The following is a 23,930-nucleotide window of genomic DNA, read 5'->3' as shown; positions in this document are numbered from 1 at the left end:
AAACCGGAGTCCTGGGAAATACAACCACCGCCACCACCACCAAGAAACCTAAGAGTGCGGCCCCAGCGCTTAGCAGCCTGAGCGGCGGCAGCGTCCTTCTCTTCCTGGCCAATGTCATCATCCAGCTCTTCTACCTCAGTTGAGGTGACATGCCTCAGCCCGTGCCCCGTGTCCCCTGAGACAGCCGCCACCATCGTTAGCAAGAGAAGCCCCTCCCACCCCACCCACGGTTGATGCCAGAGATGACCGGGTTGTAGGGATCGACAAGGTAGTGCCTTGGAGGCATGACCGACACAGGGAGGTCCTGATGTGGAGGGGCAAGCACCACCCAGCTGGGGGTCAATAAAGTTGTCCTGTACTTGGAGTGGGGTCCTGTGTGTGGTCACTGGACATCACTGGGCCCTGAGAGCCAGGTTGGCAATAGCACCAAGGACCTTCCCATATAGGGGGAAGCCCAGAGGGCTCTGACCCCAGCATTCCTGCCGCGAAGTCCCAGTGAGGGGGGGACTCTCCCCTTAGGATCAATGTGCAGGGACATGGCCCAGAACCTGCCCCCGTCACCATCCTCTTTAATCGCATCTGCTTTGCCCATCCCTGCGTGTTTGAGAACGATTCCCAGAGGAACCCCCAGCCCCATCCCTGGACACCCCCAGCTACACGGGCTCAGCCCCCCAGTCACCCTCCTGTCCTCACCGGACACTGGACACTTTTCGGCAGGGGTGTTGAGAGGGATGAAGAGGAGGCCGTCCACTTCCTCCCACCCACCCCAGGCCGAGAAGGCAGGAAGGACATATGGCTGCTCTAACCACTTCTACCCTCCTGGGTCTGCGGTGGTGGCACTGGGAGCTGTGCGGAGGGAAGGGAGCCCCAGAGAAGCCCCCAAGGGCCTTGACTATCTCTGCCTCTTCCTAGAGGACCTTGGCCAAGGGACCGGCTGGAGCCGTTGGATGGGGTGATGGGGAGCTGCTCCTCTTCTCGGTCCTGCCTTCTCTGGGCTGGGTTAAGAACCCAGACCCTCTGTCCTAGCTTCTTTGACTGAGAGGCCAAAGCTTTAGGACTTGAGACCAGAGGTGGAGGAAATTAAGAAGAGTGCTGGTGGGCAAGGCAAATGGCTGTGTCTCCCACTCATTTCCCCGGCCTGGTCCACGGTGACCCCATCACACTGTACTTCCAGGTCTTCACCCCTCGTCTTGTCTGCATCCCTAGAACACTCTTCCTCTACCTCCCCCTAGCCTGGCTGGCTCCTTCCCATCCTCCACACCTCAGGAAGGAGCATCCCTTCCTCTGAGCAGCCTGCCTGTGCCCCTGAGTGGTTCAGGTTCCTCCCCCGTGCGTCCTTCTACTTCCATTCTTATCACTGAGCGTATCACCCGCTGTCAGAATCCACCGCTGGACTGTGAGTTCTCTGAGGGCAGGTACCAAGGCCCTTGGCTTGAGTTTGTGTCCCACAGCTCAGCGCCAGACCTGACTCAGGGCAGGCTCTTGGAACCCATGACTGGGGAGGGAGGGGACAGCATAAAAGACCACACTCACCAGTTAGTCTGGGCCCAGGGCTCCCTCTGGTGGCAGAAGGAGGGCTGACATCTGAGCCCTAGAACCTGAGCTGGGAGAAAAGTAGTGCGAGTATAGGGCCAAGAAGGCAGGTGGGCAAATCCTCACCCCAGCCCCAAATCTCAAGGTGCACAAAGATGAGGACGCCCGGGAGCATATTAGAAAATAGCTTATGTTACAACAACAACAACAACAACAAAACTCCTATAAACACATTTCATCCCAGGGAAAGCCTCCGGGGCTGGGAGGTGGGGGCGGTCAGAGCACATGGACGGCCCAGATCTGGGACGCCCGGTCCTTAGCCAGCTCCCACAGCACCGCGTGGTCCCGGTCATAGCCCCGGCCGCCTGTGGGAAGGGGTGAGAGAGGGGGAGGATGGTCAGAGATCGCTGAGGACGCCCCTGCCCGCAGCTGCCTCAGGTGCCTTCTCCCGCACACATGCCCCCTTACCCTTCACATCGAGGATCAGGCCTTCGAACATCTCGCTGCAGATGTGGCCCGATTCACTGATACTCCATGTCTGGCGGGGCAGGCGGCTCTCAGCCCACAGTACCACCTTGGAGCCCGTGCTGGGGGGCCCAATCACCTGCAGGCTCATGGTAGGGGCCACCTGAAGCCCCAGGAGGTCATCAGGCACTGTTCCTTCCCACAGGGAATCCTCCAATCCCGACGCCCTTGACATGCCCAGCTTGGAATCCCAGCTTTCATGGACGGTGACCCTGAGCCAATCTCTTAATTCTTCAGAGTTTTGTTTTCCCTGGGGATGGTAATCCCTGAGTGCTGGCTGTTGTAAGTGTTTGGTGTAAAAAACCACCAAAGGTCTGAAAAAATAGTAGCTCCTCCAGGAAGACTTTCATGACTGGCTCACAAAGCACAGGATTTAGCATCAGACAAGCTTCCATATACTAATTGACTGTGTGACGTTCAGCCTGTTACTTCTCTATGCTCTAGTTTCCTCACCTATGAAATGGGGAGTATAAGACCTGCCTCCTAGCGCTCTCTGAGGATCATAAGAAGCATTCATGTGAAGGGCTTAACACGGCACCTGCCACACAGCCAGTGTTGTCTCTCATTTCAAGTAAAAGGCAATGGGGTGCCTGGGTGGTGCAGCCGGTTAAGCGTCTGACTTCGGCTCAGGTCATGATCTCGCGGTTCATGGGTTCAAGCCCCGCGTCCAGCTCTGCGCTAGTGGTGCGGAGCCTGCTTGGGATTCTCTCTCTCTCGCTCTCTCTGCCCCTTCCCCACTTGTGCTCTCCCTCTCAAAATAAATAAATAAACTTTAAAAAATAATAAAATTCAAGTAAAAGACGAAACCCCTTCAATGGCCTACAAAGATGCACCCCCTTAACCTTCCCTCCTTCGCTTCACTCCAGCCAGTGAAGGACCCTTCCTAGTCCTGATGCCAGGCACATTCCCACCCGAGAGCCTTTCTGCTTGCTGTTCCCTCTGCCTGGAACACTCTTCCTTCAGACCTCTAGATGGATGCCTCCCTCAAATGCCACCCTCTGGGGGACAGCTGGCCTTGTCAGAGCTACCGATACCCCCTAGTCTCCTTTCCATTACTTTTCCTCTCCTGTGCTTTGCATCTAAGGCACAGAGATATTTGACTCACTGAAATTGTCTCTGTCTCTCCTCACTATGATGTAAGCTTCAGGAGGGCAGGAGTCATTTCCGTCTTCTCACTGCGGTATTCCCAGCCCCCAGAATGGGGCCTAGCACAGAGTAGGTGCTCGGGAGATGTTTGCGGAGTGAATCTATCATTATTAATAGGACCCAAGTTCTGCCCCAGGATATCAGAGCTGGCCTTAGAAGGGTCTGGCACAATGCGTTTGTTTTACAGACGGGGAACCGGGACCCCAAGAAGAGCCTGAACTGCCCAGGGGAGTGGAGCCTGCATTCTCTACCTCCCCAGGGTCCTGGCATCTGTGTGTATCTCTCTGGCCCAAGGGCAGGTCCTACTCCTGATGGGCAGGCTGGCATTGGGCCTTCGGGTGCCTGTGGCTCTGGGGTCCCTGTCGCAGCCCCTCCACTCATACCTGGTTCTTGAGCAACCCGTCCTCGTAGTACCAGATGCAGCTGCCTCCCTCTTGAGGCTCGGAGACCACCACACGGCCCGCCTTCATGTCCTCCACGTGGTCTGGCACTGCCAGGAACCCCCTCAGGGCAGCATTCCAGAGGCGGAAATAAGCCCGGCGCTGTTGGGCAGGGGGAGCTGGGTGAGGGGCCCCTGGGCAGCGACGCACCCCACCTGAGCCCCCGACACCCTCAAGTCTGGACCCTCCAGGATCCCAAGCTCCCAAGCTCTCCTCCCTGCCCGGAACCCTTCCTCGGCCCTGCTTCTAAGTCACCCCTTCTTTCACACCCACGCCCCAGGGGCACATCATGGTGCACACCCACGGCCACACAGCTCCACGTCCACAAACACCCACAGCCAGGTGCAGAGGGACACACTGGCAGCGACACCCAAGGTCCACACAGTTGCACAGGAGTTTGTAGCAGATACAAACACATGAATACACACAGCAGTTCAAACACTCATCCTAAATGATGCACAGGCCCCCACCCCCCAGCCTACTCCACACCCCATGTTTGCTAAAAGGTTGGATGCGTGTAGGAATACACACACACACACACACACACACACACATATACACACACACACACACACACGTACGTTCATGCTGAAGAAGTACCACGGTGGGGAGGGCATCGGTTGTCACACATCAGACCAGGCTCTGCCACAAATCAGCCGGGGGGGCTTAAAGAGTGGTGATGGTAATAATAGAAGAATCACAGCTAATGTGTGTGGAATGCCTACCCACTTAAGTACCATTCTGTGGCTTTGTAAACATTATCTATCTTCGACCTTCAAGACAATTCCATCATATATGCTATCCTCATTTTATTTTCTTAAACAGATTTTATTTTTTTTAATTATTTTGGCAAGTAGGCTCTACCTCAACATGGGGCTTAAACTCATGATCCTGAGATCAAGAGTCACGTGCTCTGCCAACTGGGCCAGCCAGGAGCCCCTATATTATCCCTATCTTAAAGATGAGGAAATTGAGGGGCACCTGGGTGGCTTAGCTGGTAAAGCATCTGACTTTGGCTCAGGTCATGATCTCAGAGTTTGTGAGTTCGAGCCTAGGTTCAGGCTCTGTGCGGACAGCCTGGAGCCTGCTTCAGATTCTGTGTCTCCTTCTCTCTCTCTCTGTCTCTCAAAAAATTAAAATAGAAAAAAAAAAAAGATTAAAATTTGCTTTTAATGTTTATGTATTTTTAAGAATTTTTTTTAATGTTTATTTATTTTTGAGAGAGAGAGAGACAGAGCCTGAGTGGGGAGAGGCAGAGAGAGGGAGACACAGAATCTGAAGCAGCTCCAGGCTCCAAGCTGTCAGAGCCCAATTCGGAACTTGAACCCACGAACCATGAGATCATGACCTGAGCCAAGGTCTGATGCTCAACTGACTGAGTCACCCAGGTGCCCCTTTAAAACTTAAAGATGAGGAAACTGAGGTCCATGGAGGTACAGTACTTGCCCCAGATTACAGAGCAAGTCCTTGTTCACTTCTATGGACCTTTATTTCCCCATCTGTAAATGTGAGGGTTGGAGAGAACCTCCAAGGCTTCTTCTAGAAATGATATCCTAAGGGTCTGTGGATATAGGGGTCACAGAAATATCCTCACGTTGTCTCAAGAGTGTCACACAAAGAGGCACGTGTGGTCATATACACACGTCACACACAACCATGTCACCTCCAGAGCACAGACACATGGATACAAACGACATCACAGTCACAGAAATACCCTTAGACAGGCGTGTGCACACACGTGCACACATGCACACACACACACATGCCACTGCCATGCCTCCACATCAATGCACATGTACATAATGAGAAACAGATCTAGACATGTGCTCACAGAAATGGAAAAACTCAGAAGTGGATGGTGTTTCCCAGCTTGAGGCCTGCTTATTATTCCTGGCTGCTATGTGAGATGGTTTTTAGCCCTAAGTGGATAAACTTATTGTTAAAAATTTAATGGTAATGTATTTATTGTCATGTCAATTAAAGAAAAATCCTATAGGAGCACCTGGGTGGCTCAGTCGGTTAAGTGTTAAGCGTCTGACTTCAGCTCCAGTCACGATCTCACAGCTTGTGAGTTCAAGCCCCATGTTGGGTTCTGTGCTGACAGCTCAGAGCCTGGAGTCTGCCTCAGATTCTGTGTCTCCCTCTCTCTCTGCCCCAGCCCTGCTCATGCTCTCTCTCTCTCTCAAAAATAAACATTAAAAAAATAAAACGAAAAAGAATAATCATACATATACATCAAACCCATGATTTTATGACTATCAGTCCTTAGGATAAGGATAAAGTGTAAAAAAAAAAAGTGAGTTGGTTTAGAGAAAAGTATTATGTAGATAATGGTTCAAGAGGAATGACGACATGGCAAAACTGTGACAAAAATACACAAATACTGAGTTCGGGAAACATGGGAAACACCCCCCGCCGACACTCTACCCACCTGCTTGATGGGGTAGAGGGAGCCCACCCTCTGCGTCCCGCTGTACGTCAGCCAGTTGGTGATCTCGCAGCTGCTCACCAGCCACTGGCGGCCCCGGAAGTCACTGTGCTCACACAGCACCCAGCTGGGCCCAGTAGGTGCCAGAGATGCAGAGAGGAAGACAAACGGACAGACAGACAGGTAGAGGAGGAGGCACGGATGAGAGAACATTCTCCATCTCCTTTTTCCTCATGCTGAGCCTCCTCTGCCTGGTGTTAGGGTCCCCAGGGAGGCCGGGGGGAGCTGGGAAGTGGATTTGGGGTTTGCAGAGCAGAGAGGAGTCTTGGAGGACCTGAGCTGGGCTCCAAGACCCTCCTCAGCCTGCACCTCTCCTTCCCTCCTGGCTGGGGGTGGGGAGTGGGAAGGGGCAAGAGATCAGAGACCCAGCCCTCACTCCCTGGCAGCCGCCACCCTTGTGCCCCCCCCCCAAGCACTCACACGCCCCCCTTGATCCGCACGGACAGCACGTGGTTGTTGAAGCCCTCGGCTTGCAGGCTGCGGACCTCCCTGTCCAGCTCCATCTCCTTCCCCTCAAAGCACTCCAGTCCATACAGGAAAATGGACGGCTCTGAAAAGTGCTGGGGCCAGGGGCATGGAGAAGGGGTGAGGCTGAGAGAGCCCCAGCCCCAGACTCAGCCCCCAATTCCAGATCTCCGATTTCCAGATCAGTGTCTCAGGCCCTCTTCCCTCCCGAGGTCTGCCTCCCAGGGTCCTGGGCTCCTGGACACCACCAGCTGGGTGTCCCCCGGATTCTCAGAGGCAGCATGTACCAGACTGGGTCCCCCACTGTCCCCTCAAACCTCCCCCTACTGCCAGTCAGTGGCACTTCTAAGAACAATAATAATAATATGGGTAATTATGGCAGTTTTCCTGCATTCAGATTCTGTGCTAAGTGCTTTACCTGATCTCGTTATAACTTCTCAACAACCTTATAAGGTAGGTGCCATTATCATCCCTGCTTAACAGAGGGGAAACTGAGCCTGGAGAAGATTAAGCCACTTGCTCAAATCCCTAGAGCTGGGCTTCTGAACTGGGTCTGTCTGCCTTCAGAGCCCAGCACATCGTTGTCAAGCTTGGACTCAGCAGCTGGGCTGCCTCTGGGAGAACCCAGCTCTGCCTGTTACCAGCTGTGTGACCTGGAGCAAGTCACATGACCTCTCTGTGCCTCTTCCTTCCGGGAAAAGGGAGAGGATGGTAGTAACAAACCTCATAGGGTTTGGATGAGGATCAAACACCTTCGTGCATGGGAAGCCTTGTAAACACTGCCCAGAGCCTGATACGTGCTTACTGGTTAGCCGTCCGCTGTGCTGTCACAGCGGGGCACCCAGTCCTATAGACTCCCACTCCTTAGCATGGCCTGTGTCACTTCCCCCCGTCTCCTCCCTGGTGCAGGATATCATTTATCCTGGCTCACTGCAGCCGCAACCCCACTGCCTTGGCCCGCCCTTCTGTCCTCCACGGCACACCACAGCCGGCTCTGTTCCACTCCTTCCTGCACAGAACCGCCTCCTCAGCAGTCTGGCCACCACCCCCCCCCGCCCTCCCCAGGGGTGCTCATCCCCACTGTCCCCGTACCAACTCTGTATCTAGACACACCACGCTGCATTGTAGTCTTTATGTCAATGTGGTCATGGGGACCTTGACGGCAGCTTTATGTCAGTGTCCCCAAGACCTGTCACAGTGGGTGCTCGATAAATGTTTAGTAAGTGGAACTGACTTTGAAGCCACAGGGTCAGGGGGAGCTGGGCTTGTTCCTAGGAAGACTGGACTCAAGCCCCGGCGGCCCACCTGACGGTGAGGACAGACTCGGCACCCCCGCCTCAGTGGTCGCCTGGAACTGGAAAAGGGTACTCACCAGGGGTACCTTCTGGAGAGAGCCCAGGACTGTGGAGGCTAGGCAGCCCATGGCCGTGAGAGTGGGGAACTCGCCCTCGGACAGGATGTGCTGGTCACCCTCAAAGTTCTTCTCATCAAACAGGATCCAGCTAGGGAAGGGGAAGAGTTGGAAGACATGAGTAGGGATGTGAGCCTGCCCTGTCCTGCGCGTGGCCTGCCCAGACCCTCTGAGATGCAGCAGATGACTGCGAGATGATTGTGACCCCCACCCCTCCTCTGTGGAAGGTCAAGGATGAACAGGTCCTGGAGCAGCAGATGAAATCCTACTGCCCCTATGGAGGGAAATTGGGCAACATCGAGCAAAACTCTATTCACAATTACTCACAATCCCATTTCATGGAATCTTGGAACCTCCTTCAAAAACATGAAATGGGGGGCGCCTGGGTGGCTTAGTCGGTTAAGTGTCCGACTTTCGCTTAGGTCATGATCTCGCGGTTCGTGGGTTCGAGCCCCGCATCGGGCTCTGTGCTGACTGCCAGCTCAGAGCCTGGAGCCTATTCCAGAGTCTGTGTCTCCCTCTCTCTGACCCTCCCCTGCTCACGCTGTCTCTCTCTCTCTCCTAGGAATAAATTAAAAAACATGTATATTAAAAAAAAAAAACACCATGAAATGGCACACGCACAAGGCTTTTCGTAAGCACTGTTTGCAATGGCAAAGAGTGGAAGCAGCTTGAGTGTCCAGCAATAGGGGATGGGTGATTCAACTATGAGTGTCGAGTATAATAATATAGCAGAAAAAAGGAATGTGGACAAGCTCATAAGTGGATATAAAGTGATCTCCAAACTGTTAGGGAAAAACAAGGTGCAGAACAGTGTTTATAGCATGCTTCCTTTTTAAAAAATTGAGATAAAATCAGCATACTACAAAATTCACTCTGGGGGCGCCTGGGTGGCTCAGTCGGTTGAGCATCTGACCAGGTCAGGTCATGGTCTCGTGGTTCACGAGTTTGAGCCCTGTGTTGGGCCTTTTGCTGACAGCTCAGAGCCTGGAGTCTGCTTGGGTTTCTGTGTCTCCCTCTCTCTCTGCCCCTCTCCTACTCATACTCTGCCTCTCTCTCTCTCAAAAATAAATAAAAATAGTTTTAAAAATTTTAAAACTTCACTCTGTACAGTTCAGTGGTCTTTAGTATACTCAGCAGGTTGTAGTATGCTTCCTTTTGTGTAAGAAAATGAGGGAAAAGGGCAACAAATATGTTTGATTTCTATAGTTATATGCAAATTGATGTAAGAGAGTATATTTGCTTATATTTTTATTTAAAAAAACCATTAGATGAATTAACTAAACACTAAAAAAAAAAAAAAAAAAAGATTACCCATGGGGAGGGAAAAAGATCACAGGGACAGAGACAGATCTTATTCATGGACTTGGCTTTAGAACTGCTCTGGACTGAATGTGTCTCCCCAAAATTCACATGTTGAAGCCCTAACCTCAAATAGGATGGCCTTTGGAAGGTTCACATGAGGTCAGGAGGGTGGGACCCCATGATGGGGACAGTGTCCCTATAAAAAGAGGAAGAGGGGCACCTGGGTGGCTTAGTTGGTTAAGCGTCCGACTTTCACTTAGGTCATGATCTCACGGTTCGTGGGTTCGAGCCCCGCGTCAGGCACTGTGCTGACTGCCAGCTCAGAGCCTGGAGCCTGTTTCAGAGTCTGTGACTCCCTCTCTCTCTGACCCTCCCCTGCTCACGCTGTCTCTCTCTCTCTCCTAGAAATAAATAAAATATTAAAAAAAAAAAAAAGAGGAAGAGACAGGAGTGCTGTCGCCACCAGGTGAGGACACAGGAAGAAGGCAGCCCTCTGCCAGCCAGGAAACGAGCCCTCACCAGGGAGCCAAATGAACCTGCATCTTGACTTTGAACATCCCAATTTCCAGAACTGCGAGAAAACAAATTCCTGTTGTTTAAACTTCTCCCTCACCCAGTATGATATTTTGTTAGCAGCCCAAGTTAAGACAGGATATTGTAAATATTTTATGTAATGAAAAAAACAATTAGGGGCACCTGGGTGGCTCAGTCAGTTGAGCTTCTGACTCTTGGTTTCGGCTCCAGTCATGATCCCAGGGTCATGGGATCGAGGTACGAGTTGGGCTCCACACTGAGCGTGATGCCTGCTTCAGATACTCTCTCTCTCTCTCTCATTCTCCCTCTGCCTCTCTCCCCGGCTTGTGCACCCCCTCTCTCTAAAATAACTAACTAACTAACTAAATAAATAAATAAAAATGAAAAGGATTCTTAAAAATTTAAATAAATTAAATAAAACAAATGAACCTAACTGTATATCAGGTTGGTGGCATAAACACACACACACACAAAAGTATTATTTCACGTGTCTTAAAAATGATATTTGAACCCTTCATACCAAATGGGATTTTAGTGAATGTCCTGAGGACAAAAAGAACCATGGAGAAGACTCCAACAGCATTCACTGCTTTATACTGTTAGTAGTAACTTAGTATTATAGTTTGGAAACATCCAGCTTCCATCTAAATACCATTGGAATCAGAGTCCCTTGGTACAAAACTGATTCTAAGTTTAGGGCAAAAATGTATAAAACGATCCTGGAGCACCCTATTATACCAGAAAAACAAGGAAATTACCAAAAACTACTGGAGTCATCTCAGAAGCAGGTAATCTGAAGGGGCTCCCTTCAAAGATAGAATGATTAGAGCACGTAAATGCACTGAGGCATTTCAATTACATATAAATCCGCAAGTTCATAACAACATTTTAAAAAATATTTCATTAGTCAGCTCTGAAGGTTGCTAGAGCATCAGTTCAGAAATTATCCTGAAAACTAATCAAGAGAAATTGATCCTTGGAAAAGGAGCACACGGTCTTTTTTTGTATAAACTATTTCAGGTAAAAAAAATAGTTGAAAAGGGAAAGTTCTTTTTTATGGAAGTATTCCAGAAAACATCTATAGAAGGAATACCAAAAATCTTAAAACCATCATTTTGTAACCTCTAAAGAAATAGTGAGTCTAGGCAATTATCATCAGTGGATGCTAAAACCATTAGGTGAGAGGTAAATGGCAAATCTTATAATGTAGGCATCTTGGTATCATTAAAGGTGGGACGGGAGCGCCTTGGTGGCTTAGTCGGTTAAGCGTCTGACATTCGCTTAGGTCATGATCTCGCGGTTTGTGGGTTCGAGACCCGCGTCGGGCCTGTGCTGACTGCTAGCTCAGAGCCTGGAGCCTGTTTCAGTCTGTGACTCCCTCTCTCTCTGACCCTCCCCTGCTCAAGCTGTCTCTCTCTCTCTCCTAGAAATAAATAAAACATTAAAAAAAAATTAAAAAAAAAAAAAAGGTGGGACAATCAGGTCTGTACCTGAGGTAATGTAGTAAGAAGTATAGGGTACCACCTACATAGATATCTTGCCAAGAAAACACTCTTAATTTCATCAAGCCTCCAGATCTACCAGCTTACAGGAAGTATGGGGCACAAAGGGGAAAAAAAAAGACACCACAAGGAAGCAATGAGCCAAATACAGAATATGGGAAGCTTACGGGGCAAATTGCTGGGTTTCTTTAAACAAATAAATGGTATAAAAAAAAGGGAAGGACAGGGAACTGCTATAAATTAAAGACCAAACTGACCAAAAGCAATGTGTGAACCTTGTTTGGATTCTGAGAAAAACAAACCAATTTCACAAAGGCATTTTTTGAGACAATGGGAGAAATTTGAACATAGACTGGGTATTAGGTAATATTAACAAGTTATCATTACTTTTATTAGATGTGATAATAAATTATGGATATGCAGGTTTGAGGGGGGTAAGTCCCTTCTTATTAGAGATACATATTGAAGTATTTACCTGTGAAATTTTATGTTTGGCTGGGGATTTTTTTAAAGTCTATTTGTTTTGAGAGAGAGCGTGTGCAAGCAGGGGAAGGGCGGAGAGAGGGAGAGGATCCCAAGCAGGCTCAGAGCTGATAGCCCAGTGCCCAGAGCCCAATGAGGGGAGCTGGAGCACACAAACTGTGAGATCATGACCTGAGCTGAAACCAAGAGTTGGATGCTTAACAGAATGAGCCACCCAGGCGCCCCAAGGGTTGGGGATTTTAAATACTCCACTGAAGAAAAAAAAAAAAAGGCAGAGAAATAGATGAAACAAGATTGGGGTTCTTTATATTATACTATCAAGTTTTAGGTTTTCCATTAAAACTTTATTTTACTTTGTTTGTGTTGAGATTGAATGCTTCGGAACAAAATAGCTAATCTCAAGGAAGCCGAAGGAAAGAAATCATTTGAAAGACCTTCCTGAAGCCCAGATTTCCAAACTGAGTTAAGCACTTCTGGGCAGGTACGCCCCACTTCCCACCTTCCCCCACGTCCTCACCTGCCACCGTGGACACGGCAAGACTGGGGCTGGAAGGAGGCAGGCAGAGAGCTCTGGTCATCTTCGAAGGAGATGTGGTCGCCCAGGAAGTCGGGGCCGGAAAAAAGCTGAATCTGGAGGTAGAGACCAGAAGAGGTGAGAACAGAGGGCAACGGAGTGGGAGAGAATGGGGAAAAGGAGACAGGCCCCCACCGGCTCCTTACCTTCGAGACAAAGTGCAGATTGTGCTCCCCGACCTGCAGCGAGGGCCCAAAGTTTCGAGACTTAAGGAGAGTACCAGACTCTAGCCTCAGTTTCCCCACCCTTTCCAACAGCTTTCCCGCTTCTCAAGCGGGCATTAGCTCCGCCCCTTCCCAGAGGCCCCGCCCCACACGCTGAGAGCCGGCTCCTCCCAGCCGCGTCCCCGCGGCCCAGGCACCAAGCCCCGCCCCCGGGCCCCGCCCCCGCCGCCAGCACGCACCTGCACGACTGGCTGCAGCGAGGCCAGGCCGCTGTTGCCCGCTCCCCAGTCATCGCAGTTGCGGTACACGCCTTTCTCCAGGATGTACTGCTCCCCGGAGAAGCCCACCTTCTCGTAGGCCACCCACCTGCGGGAAGGGCGGGGCGCGGGTCAGCAGGGCGAAGTCTGCTCCTCCGCTGGAAGCGCTGGGGACCCGCCTCGCTCCCGGAGCCCGGTCACTCACACGCCGCTGAGCACATGGATGGATTGCGTGTCGGGGCCGTGTTGCGCCAGCTCCACGTCCGGCAGTGCCTCGCTCACCTCCACGCCGTGGCCTTCGAAGTCCATGGCCTCAAACAGCACCACGGCCGGGTTTCCGAAGTCCTGGGCCCCAGGGATAGTCAGGTTTCTCCTGCCCACCCGCGGAAACCCCAGGGAGTGCCCAGACCCCAGGGGCGCAGCCCACCAGGGGACTTTGGAATGAGGCGGTCAGTGTGGCCTGGGGAAGGGCAGCAGGCGGGAGAGAAGCTAGACCTTAGGGAACACTTCCAGGTGCTCTGGAGAACAAGGAAAGAGTGCACAAACTCTTCGCTCAACAGATTGTACTGGGGGAGTCCGCCTGTGCCCACAGGCAGAGGGATGGCCCACTTGCTCCTGCTTACCGTCCTGATGACCCGCAGGGAGGTCAGCGCCTCGTCATAGCCTCCCCAGTGTGACCAATCAGGATATTCCCCTTCCTCCAGCAGATACTGGTGGCCCCGGAAGCCTGCTTTCTGGTAGCCCACCCAGCTGGGGAAAGGCAGAGGCGGACAAACAGACTGGGTCAGGGAGGAGCCACTGGTGTGTAAGACCCCTGCCCCCACCCCTAGGCAGCCCCGGGCCATTCCCCCACTCTGAGGGTAGAGACCAGAGAGGAGGATGAAGTAGAAGTCCTCACCAGCCCCCAAGAACACGCAGGGACCCCACAGAGGCCAGGTGGGGGCTCTGGCTGTCCTCTGGCTGCTGAAGGTTGTAGATGTCTCTGCTTACTTCCCAGCTCTGGCCCTGAAAGCCTGTGGCCTCATAAACCACAATCTGGCAGAAAGGGGTGGTGTGAGGGTTGTGGGGAGCGATCTGGCCTCAAATGCACTCAGCCAGCCCAGAGCTAAGTCCTCCTACTCTCTCACGGAGCTCCATTCCCTTAGGCAACTCCTGCCCTTCTCTGACCTCTGACCTGGTCCTTACACATCAGAACCCATTTTTCCCAGTGAGCTCATAGGATTCCACCCTCCCAGACCCAGCTTCTCAGCTTCTGTTTCCCAGCACTCTCCTCTCCTGTCTTCCAGTTCAGACTATGAGAGCCATACAAATACACACCCCCCACCCAAAGGCCCTCCTTGACCCTGCAGTGCAGACACTTACCTTGGGCTCCCCTGGCTTCTCCACACTGGGGCAGCCCTGCAGAGGAGACAGAGCTGAGACAGCAGCCCAGAGATAGAGGAAGACAGATGGGGCTGGCGACTCAGGAATTACTTATCCTGAGACCCCCCTACCCTAAAAATGGCCAACTCCATGACTTCCCTCTCCCCCACCCCGTGGGCTAATTCCTCCTCTCCTCAAACCCCATTCCCAACAGCAGCTCCCAGGCCCTGGCTCTTTCCCCAGGTTCCAGGACAAGGTAACTTGGGACCACTTGCCCCTTACCAATCTCATGGGCTTTAAGGAGCCCACGCTGGGGTCTGATGTACCCCAGGCCTCCAAGGTGGGGTACTCTCCGGGCTCCAGGATGCAGGGAGTGTCTTCAAAGAAGGGTTTGGGGTACAGCAGCCACCTGCGGGGGCGGGGGGTGGAGGCAGAGAGGCGGCTGCATCCCAGATACCCAGAGACAACAGATTGATGGATGGGGGGAAGGCTTAGAGAGAAGTTTTAGCAGAAGAGGTCCCCAGCAAGGGGACACTGGGAGATATTTCAGGCCCCCATAATCTTTTTTATTTAATGTTTATTTATTTTCAAAAGAGAGAGAGAGAGACAGAGTGTGAGGGGGGGAGGGGCAGAAAGAGACAGAGACACAGAATCTGAAGTGGACTCCAGGCTCTGAGCTATCAGCACAGAGCCCAATGCAGGGCTTGAACTCATGGACTGCGAGATCATGGCCTGAGCCAAAGTCAGACGCTTAACTGACTGAGCCACCCAGGTGCCCCAAGCCCCCATAATCTCTTTCAGTAACCACTCCATCAGTCCCCTTTCCTCTCTAATTTCGCACAAGCTGGAGAGTTCTTTCCTGCACACATACCCACTTAGAGACCCCAAGTAGTTCTCCGTTAGCCCACAAATAGCCCAGCTGCACAGAGGCCCTTTGATCTTCCCCCGCCTCACATCTCCCCACTTGCTGTGTTCTTGGGCCAGACTGAACTTCTGAGGCTTAGATCTCTCTCTGGGCCTTTGCAGGTGCTGTTCCCTCTGCCAGAAATACTCTTCCCCATTCAGGTGCCAGCCCCTGCTTCAGGCCTCAGGGATATAGCAGTGAACAAAATATACAAAAGCCCTTCATGCCCTGCTCTCATAATGCTGAGATTCTTCTGCGGCCACTTCATACCAGTGGAGGTGTTTCCTCCTCCACGAAGGCTTCTCTGATTTCAGGCGCCCTTCTCTGGTTTGGTGCTTTTCTATGTTCCTCCATCCCAGAACTCTGCCACTGTCTTATTCCTTGTCTGTCCCCTCCAGTGGACTAAGCACTTCTTGAGGGCAAGAGCTGTGTCCTATCACCTCTATGTCCCCAGCACCCAGCACAATGAATGTTAAATGAAGGGATTCCAGAATAGCCCAGACTCACAGTCCTGTGGAGACAGTGGCAGATGCCACCTGCAGGGGCCTCTCCAGGCCCTGGGGGTCCTCCAAGGCATCGGTTAGCTTCACTTGCTCCCCCTTGAGGCCCTCTTCAGAGTACAAGATGATCTCTGGGGTAATGTAGTCCTGCAGAAAGAGAGAGGTGGAAAAGGAAGTGTAACACAGGACCCTCTCAGAGACTACCTCCCCACCAGTACCTGCTTCCCCAAGTCTGTCCAGCCCAGGCCCCAGGGTGCTTCTGGGAAACCTCTGTGGCCATCTCCACAGACACGCAGGAGGGTGACAGGGGTGTTCTCTGCAAGGTCAGCTACACAAGCCTGAGCCCAAAGCCCTTTCTTTGGCGCTGGGCCTTTGGTGCCTGTTCCCAGAGTTCCCAGCAGGAGCCTGCCAAGTGCCATGCCCTGGATAGCCTGATTTGCAGCCCGGCTGAGAGACAAACAGGATGGACAGCCACTTCCTGAAGCCTAACTTTGACTCTTCCTTTGTATACAATTCCTGCCCTTGTCCGGACTGGCTTCTACCTGAATCTTATCCTAGGCAACAGCAGATCCTATCTGCATTCTGGCTGTTTCTTCCCCATGAGGACCATTTTCATTCCCTCACTCCTCAGCAAACACTTAGGAAACATCTACTGAGGGCAAGGGAACGTGCTAAGGGCACGCCCTCCCCCATCCTACTTGGCCCTCCCAACGGGAGTTATGACTCCATTCACTGGCTAGGAAAGTGAGGCTCAGCGAAGTCGAGCGGCCTGCCTGAGGGCACAAAGCCTGTGCGGAGCAGGGCAAAGAACAGAGCCATGTAGTTTTTGTTCTCTGTTGCAACCAGCACCTCCCACGTGCCTGAAACACACTGGGTGCCCAATCAATGCTCAACGAATGAAATGAAACTCGGTCCACCTGACTTCAAAGCCGTTGTTTTTTTCTCTTGTACCTCGTTACCTCCTACACGAAGATGAATTTATGGTGAGAAGCTCACAATAAATCGTCCACAAACACTTGTGTGTTTCTGGAGAGGCTTTCAAAACGATTCTCCCCTTTGCATAGCTGGGCCACTGCCCTAGTTAAGACTCGTCAGCTCTCGTCCTCTCTTCCCAGGATTGCAACAGCCCTGTCTGAGAGTTATTTGTACTTTCATTTAAAAAAAAAAAAAAAAAAATCTGATACGCCTTGCTTCTAGATTTATTGCTTTCTCTTCTGTGTCTCCCCAGTGGTCAAGATGGCTTTAACCAGTTTAATTTGGGTAGTCTGTAAATTTGGGCTAGGAAAGCAGTATTTTTTTTTCCCCACTTTACGGATATGAAACTATAATATTGACTATGCCTTATCAAACCACACACCTCTCCCTCAAAATTCAGAGGTGCCCTTCACCTGGAAATCACAGCCCTGCCTCGTGTTCCCGGCTGCGGGATTTCTCCTCCTGGCAGCCAGAGGGATGTATATAAATCCCTAGTCTGCTTCTATGGCTTTCCTGCTTCAAATCCAACCCTCATACCCTGGCTTGACCACAAGTCCTGCAGGGCAGAGGTCAGGTGCCCTCCAACCCATTGCCTAGCATGGTGCCTGGCACACAGCGGACTATTACAGCATCTGTGAACATATGAATGAACAAATGTCTGTGGCACCCTAAGTCTGCCTGTGGGCCTGAAATCCTGGACCCTGGGTGGTGGGCCAGCACCCGCAGACCCTGCCACCCGTTTCTGTTGCTCTAACCGACCCCTTCTCCAATGCCAGCTCAGGCTGCTCTCCGAAGCTGGAGCTTGGCCCCTGCCTGCCCCTCCCAAGGCCAGGCTGTGCACCCCAAAACCTCTTTCTTCCCCAGGTGACTTGGAGGTCAGGAATCTATAGGCGACTACCCATAGACGACTCCAGGCACCTGAGGCTGTCCCCTTCCTCAGGGCCTGGGGCCTGGGGAAGTCGGGGCCACATCTGGCCCCCACGCCCCGCCACTCACCCGGACAACCCGCCTCAGGGAGCCAATGCCTCGCGTGCTCCATGCTGGCGACAGGGCTCCTAGTTCCACATGTCCTTCGGGCAGGACCAGCTTCCGGCCCTGGAACTCTGGTTCTTCATAGAGCACCCAGCTGTGGGCATAGAGACCCAGGGGCAGTGGTGAGCAGAGGACGTCCCCACAAGGTAGGGTGGCCAAAGGGGTTTCTGCCAGGTTGGCCTGGGCACATCTCACTGCCCCGGCACCGTCCACAAGCAGCCCCCTCACCCCCTCCCTGGCAGTCCGCACTCACCAGCCTCGAACCACCCTCACAGAGGCCACGCGGGCCCAGCCGGAGGCGTCAGCGACGTCTTGCCAGACCTCCCTGCTGCCGCCTTGGCAGCCAGGCTCTGAGAAGAGGATCATCTGGAAAAGACAGAGGAAATCCTCAGGCCCTGTCCCCAGGTCCTGCCGCCCTCCCCACCTCCCCACAACGTGCCCACCCTACCTTTCCAGGCCTGATGTTCCGCTTGCCCTGGGTCTTCAATGCTGGGCTCTAGCATGGAGGGAGGTAATAAACAGTCTTATAGAATTGCCTCCTCACTGCCTCCCCACATCCTACCATTCTGAGGATCCCACACATTCCCTATTGGCCTCCACTCCCAAAGAGCTGGCCCACAGAGGAGGTCACCAGCCTCCAGGGACCTCAGCACCCCATCCCAGGGGTGGGGGCCTCTCGCTCCCTTTCCCCAGCTTCCAGGAGATCAGGGCCACCAAGCCCTTTGGACCTCACAGTGCAAACCTTCTGCTGTGTGAATAGGGCAGCCGAGGCCCAGAAAGCTGTGGTTGGTATAAGGCCACACTGAACTAGACATCAGACCCAAGGCTCTGGCTTCACGAGAGTCTGTTCCCAGCACCGTGGCCCTCATTCCATCCAAACCCTGCCCCAGGTGAGGCCAGGCGCCCTCCCCTGCTCACCCAAGGCCTCACTCACCCACCCCTCCGGGGGCCGAGCGTTCGCAGGCTTCTCTGGCCGTGGCCTTTCGCTGCAGAGCAGCGGCAGCTGTCCTGGCACCTTCCTGAGCCCTGGTGCCGCGTGCGGTGGCAGAGCAGATAGTTTTGTGCCCAGTGGTTCCAAGGTGGGTGTCTCCCGGATGCCAGGCACCCGACCACCAAAGAGAAGGCTGCCTCCAAGACGGGAAGTGGGCCTGCTCCCTGCCTGCCGCTCTGGCCCCAGCTCTGGGTGAGGGCCCTTGGCACCTGCTACGTGCTTCTTCATCATCTCCAGAGGAGAACTAGACACCTGGGGGGATCTTGCAGGGCGAGAGGCCCAGGAGGAGCCGGGCCCGGGGCCCTCCTGCCTGCGCTGGAGCTTCTCATCATCGCTCAGGTAAGGGTTCTCCGGTTCTTCCTCCTCCTCCTCCTGCTGCTCCTCTTTCTCTTCTCGTGTGGGCACGTCTTGGGGGCTGGGCCGCAGCACCCACGGTCCAGGCTGGTCCTCCTCGATGGCGGGCAGCGTGGCGTACATGGCCAGGTAGGAGGAGCGGGGGGCCCGCGGCAGCCGGTGAGTGCGGAGGATCTCAGGGGGCTCCATGCTCCGCAGCGTATCCAGGAAAATCTCCAGGTCGGCAGCCAGGGCCACCTCCTCCTCCTTGGATGTCTCTGGGAGCACCCTGCCCTCAGTGGAGTCCGGGACAAGCTGGGACTCTAGATCGGCCTCTGCCCCCATCAGTGCTGGGGCAGGAAGGCCTTCTGGGCCAGGGGACACCTTGTCCACTGAGGAGGGGACAGGGAGAACAGCAGCATCCTGGGCAACCACTTTCTGGGTGGAAAACGGGGCAGCAGAAGCACCAGAACCCTGGAGAGCCTCTTTTCGGGTAGGAGATGAGATGGGGCTCACTTCAGAGCCCTCGACATCCTCATGTTTTTGGGGACACAGGAGAGTGGAAGCAGTCGGGCCTCGAACAGCCTCATCCTTGACGAGAGAAGGAGCAAGGCCACCTTCGGTACTCTGGACAGCCTCTTTTTGGGAGCTAGGGATCCCTTCTGGGGCCTGGACAACCTTGGTTGGCTTGGGGGATGAGGCGACAGGAGCACTATGACCCTGTACAACCTCTTTCTGGGTGGGGGATGGGTCAGCCAGAACATCAGGGCCCTGTGCCGTCTCTTCCTGGGTAAGGGAGAAAATAGGGACATTTCCAGAGTCCTGAACAAACGTATTCCTTGGGGAGGACGGACCAGAAAGCTCTCCTGAGCTGGGAACAGCCTTCTTCCTTGTAGAGGATGGAGCAACAGGCTGTCCAGGGACTGTAACAATAACCTCACTCTTCACCATGAGCGGGATGGTGACAGCAGAGGGATCTGTGAGTCCTTCCCTTTTTACAGAGGGCAGCGCCTGGGGTCCCCTGGGCTTGCCACTGAGCTGGGCCCTGGGGTGAGCGGGCACCGCAGGTGGCACTGGGGGAGGGACTGGGCCCAGGGAGGGCGCTGGGGTCTGGTGTCTGGGAGAGGAGGGTAACGGTGCATGGTCCTGAAGAGTCGGGAGAGGGCGCTGGGCGGGGCGGGAGGCTCCCTGCACCCTTGGGACCTCCTGGTTTCTGGGATCTGGGGCTCTGCTCTCATCTCCATCTGGGTGAGCTGCAGGGACATCCTGGTTCTCGGGTGGGCGTACATCCTCTGTGGTCGCTGCAGGGGCCAGAGCAGATCTGTCCTTTGACTCTGCCATCCCCGCATCAGGCAGCTGCCCCAAGGCTGTCCCCACTGTGCTCCCCAGCCCTGGACTCCTTGGCACAGCAGCCCTGGGCCTGGGCAGCCGGCTGGTCGGTGGGCTACGCTCAGCAGGCATGAGGCTACTCAGCAGCTCCCGGGCCTGACTGCGGCTAGGTGAGCCCTCAGCCTGCGGGCCCACCACCACTGCCCGGACTGTGCGAGCAACATTGCGGCCCCTTGGCAGGGCCTCACCCGAGAGCACCGGCCCCACGGTCACAGAGCTGTTCACCCGTCGCTCCACATGGCCTCCCACCACCACGGTGGTCTGCACGGTGCGTGTCACCCGCTGTTCATCGAGGCTCTGGGGGCTCCCACTGATGAGACTCACACCTGGGTGGGGGCTTGGCTCTCGGGGCCCAGGCAGCGGCACCAAAATCTCAGTCCTGGCCACGGTTCCCAGGCTTGCTGGCTCAGTCCTGGGCTCTCGGGGGCTGCCGTCACCCTGGCCTAGGGCCTCCTTCAGCCTTCCCGCTGGCCTTTTCTCCTTGGGGGCTCGTATGTACTTCTTGGAAAAGATGGGCGCATGACTCTGGAAGCTCTTGGAGCCAGCCCCATCCCGGGGGCCTTGGCAGTCTGTGGTTGTTTCTTCCCGTGCTGCAAAACCATTCACTTCCTCTCGACGGTGGCTGTATTCGAACATCTCCTCCTGGGGTGCTTCTATCTGGGCCCCTGTTACCAGGGACACCTTGTGAAAACGGTGTCTCATCTCTTCCTGGGCTGGGGGCCGCCACCGCCACGTCAGTGTGGCGCTCACCACTGGAGCCTCCGCCTGAGCTGGGGGCCCACCTGCCTTCTCCATGTCGGGCCCCAGCAACCTGTCCTGAGGCGTCCTTGGCTCCCTGTGGCCCAGCTCCCTGCAGATGGTGCCAGGAAGAAGAGACAGAGTCAGAGGTGGTGAGAGTGATTCGCGGCAGTACAGAGTAACTTTCCCTGCCAAGCTGGGGTTCGGTCACCCCAGGCAAGTCATTTGACTTTTTGGGCCTTTGTTTCTTCATCTGTAAAATGGGCGTGAAACTCCCAGCTCTCCCACCATCTCCCTACTTTCAGATGATCCCCAATGCCAGGGGTCCTTCAAGGGGTGAAGTTGAGGCCTGAGTCTGAAGGAGAGAGAAGGGAGAGCACAAAAAAGCACATGGGGTGGACTCACTGGTCTATGGAAGGGGCTGTGAGTCTGCTGAAGGAGCCCTGGGTCTAGTCCTCCAGCAGCCAAAACCTAGAAAACCAGGTAACTGTTTTCACCCTGTTCCTGACCATTATAAGGGAAGGGAAGGAAAGGTGGGCTGTGACCTCAGGCAAAGCTGAGTTTTCCCTGCGCCTGTTGCTTACTAACTGGATGATCTGGGGCTGGTCTCCCCTTTGAGCTTCAGGGTCCCCAGCCACAAAACTGGAATAGTAAAGGTATGTGTTTCATAGTTCTTGTCCGGTTCCAGCAGGAGAAAAAGAAATGAAAAGTCGCTGAAAAAGTAAACCCCTTGGGGGGCGGGGGGCGCCTGGGTGGCTCAGTAGGTTGAGCGTCCGACTTCAGCTCAGGTCATGATCTCACGGTTCGTGGGTTTGAGCCCCGCATTGGGCTCTGTGCTGACAGCTGGCTCAGAGCCTGGAGCCTGTTTCAGATTCTGTGCCTCCCTCTCTCTCTGATCCTCCCCTGCTCATGCTGTCTCTATCTCTCTCTCAAAAATAAATAAAATATTAAAAAAAAAAAAAAAGTAAACCACTGGGGCACCTGGGTGACTCAGTTGGCTAAGCATCTGACTTCAGCACAGGTCATGATCTCATGGTTCATGAGTTGGAGCCCTGCATCGGGCTCTGCACTGACAGCACAGAGACTGCTTTGGATCCTCTGTTTTCCTCTCTATCTGCCCCTCTCCAGCTCACACACACACACACACACACACACACACTCTCTCTCTCTCTCTCTCAAAAATAAATAAACATAAAAAGAAGAAGAAAAAGAAGAGGAAAAAGAAAAAGGAGGAGGAGAAGAAGAAGACAATGACCACTGGCACATAGATTCCCCACTATCACCTTGGAGAATTGTGACCAAATATTAGCCGGTGTGCAAGTGTGTGTACCGGCAAGAGCATGTTGGTGACAGCTGTCCTAGCCTAAGTGCCCATTTGAGTCCATCTGTGGGCCTGCATGAAGCCCAGCAGGACCCAGCACTTTGGACGTGAATGTATTTTCCCTCAATTTTCTCCTCTGGGATTATTTGTGCAGATGAAGAAACTGAGTGTTGCAGAAGAGGAGATACTAGCCCAGGGTGATAGGGCTGCTGAGTCACCAGGCTCCGGTTAGAATTCACCTGAATCCATGTCCAGACAGCTTCCTCCTGTCCCCTAGGCCAAGGCTCAGAGCACATCCCACTATTCCTGTGAGCCTTCACAGCAGGCACATCTCAAATTCTGTCCTTGAGAGCTGGGACCTGGGTCTTACTTTGTTTTCTGACACTCCCTTGATCTCTCCGGGCCTCCAATACCTCCTTTACTGGATAGGGAGTAATAATACCAACTACCTAAGAAGAAGCCCTCAGAGCGCTCTAGAAACTCTCAGGTGAATCTCTCTGGGTTAATAATAATAACAGCCATTTGCTGAGGGCTTACTCTGGGCCAGGCTTGCTAGCTGTTTTATGCTCATTGTCCTATTGACTCTTCAAAAGAATCTCATGCATTTGATACCTCAAAGAATAACTGATAAACAAACATTCCCATTTTGCAGATGAGGACAAAAAAGGCTCAGAGAGGTTAAGAAACTCGCCTGACAGCGCAGAACCGGCTTGAGATTCTCCCTCTCTCTCTGCCCCTCCCCTGCTTGCACTCTCTGTCTTTCTTGGGTGGTGGGGGGCGGGGGGGGGACAAACTTGCCCATAACCACACAGCACAGAGGCAAGACTGAACCCCAGCTCTATATGCTTAACCACTATACCAAACTCCCTAATGTAATTATCTGGTGAACGGAGGCTCTGATTTGGAGGTTTACTTTTTTTTTTTAATGTTTTATTTATTTCTAGGAGAGAGAGAGAGACAGCGTGAGCAGGGGAGGGTCAGAGAGAGAGGGAGTCACAGACTCCGAAACAGGCTCCAGGCTCTGAACTGGCAGTCAGCACAGAGCCCGACGCGGGGCTCGAACCCACGAACCGCGAGATCATGACCTAAGCGAAAGTCGGACGCTTAACCGACTAAGCCACCCAGGCGCCCCTGGAGGTTTACTTTTAAAGGGGACCACCGTAGTTCTGGAGGGACCACCCAGCCCCCACTCCACCTTTCAATCTGGGCTGACCAAGACAATCTTACTCTCAGATCCCAAGGACCCGAGAGGTCAGGCTGTTCTTCCTTAGCCTCAGGGCCAGCCTGTCTTCAAGGCCACTCCTACCCATGAGGCAGCCCCGGGCCATTATAAGAGAAACTAAGGCCAGAAATGCACCCATGCCCCCAACGTCCCTCCCCTATTTTATCTTCGTCCCTCCTGAGAGCCTGGTGGAACCCAGAACTTTGATCCTACCCCATGGCCCTAGCAGTGACTCAGGTTTTATGAGGAGCAGAGATGAAAGGGGTTGAGGCCCAGGGAAGCCTGACTTGACTCCAGACTCCAGAAGCTATGAGTGGCTCTGGAAAAGCCTTGTGA

At 53.5% G+C, this 23,930-nt stretch overlaps 1 protein-coding gene across 1 annotated transcript; it reads right to left on the bottom strand.

Moving 5' to 3' along the window:
- Nucleotides 1–1,705: 1,705 nt before the first annotated feature.
- CRYBG2 (crystallin beta-gamma domain containing 2) lies at nt 1,706–21,108 on the bottom strand. The gene is made up of 19 exons (XM_039232533.1): nt 18,535–21,108; nt 18,049–18,096; nt 17,854–17,966; nt 17,565–17,694; nt 15,601–15,740; nt 14,472–14,598; nt 14,190–14,225; nt 13,726–13,862; nt 13,451–13,577; nt 13,033–13,172; nt 12,810–12,936; nt 12,553–12,585; nt 12,350–12,462; nt 7,970–8,099; nt 6,553–6,692; nt 6,076–6,199; nt 3,588–3,746; nt 2,002–2,161; nt 1,706–1,898 (listed from the first exon to the last, which is right to left on the bottom strand). Exons 1-19 carry the CDS (start codon nt 21,106–21,108, stop codon nt 1,810–1,812), a joined length of 4,647 nt encoding a protein of 1,548 aa, XP_039088464.1. The 3' UTR covers nt 1,706–1,809.
- Between the last annotated feature and the right edge of the window lie 2,822 nt (nt 21,109–23,930).

This window comes from Hyaena hyaena, unplaced genomic scaffold, assembly GCF_003009895.1.
Source record: "Hyaena hyaena isolate Hyena2069 unplaced genomic scaffold, ASM300989v1 scaffold_3, whole genome shotgun sequence".
Classification (NCBI taxonomy): domain Eukaryota; kingdom Metazoa; phylum Chordata; class Mammalia; order Carnivora; family Hyaenidae; genus Hyaena; species Hyaena hyaena.
The sequence above is the reverse complement of the archived record's forward strand: the minus strand, read 5'-3'. Positions and strand labels throughout refer to the sequence as shown.

What these genes read in the sequence shown, in the direction of transcription:
- CRYBG2 (XM_039232533.1), bottom strand. Translation starts at nt 21,108, where the DNA reads ATGGAGAAGGCAGGTGGGCCCCCAGCTCAGGCGGAGGCTCCAGTGGTG. An exon ending in CCCTGCGGGTCATCAGGACG is followed by an intron (nt 13,173 to 13,450) that starts GTAAGCAGGAGC and finishes CCTGGGGCCCAG; the next exon opens with GACTTCGGAAACCCGGCCGT. An exon ending in GTGCGGATCAAGGGGGGCGT is followed by an intron (nt 6,200 to 6,552) that starts GTGAGTGCTTGG and finishes TACTGGGCCCAG; the next exon opens with CTGGGTGCTGTGTGAGCACA.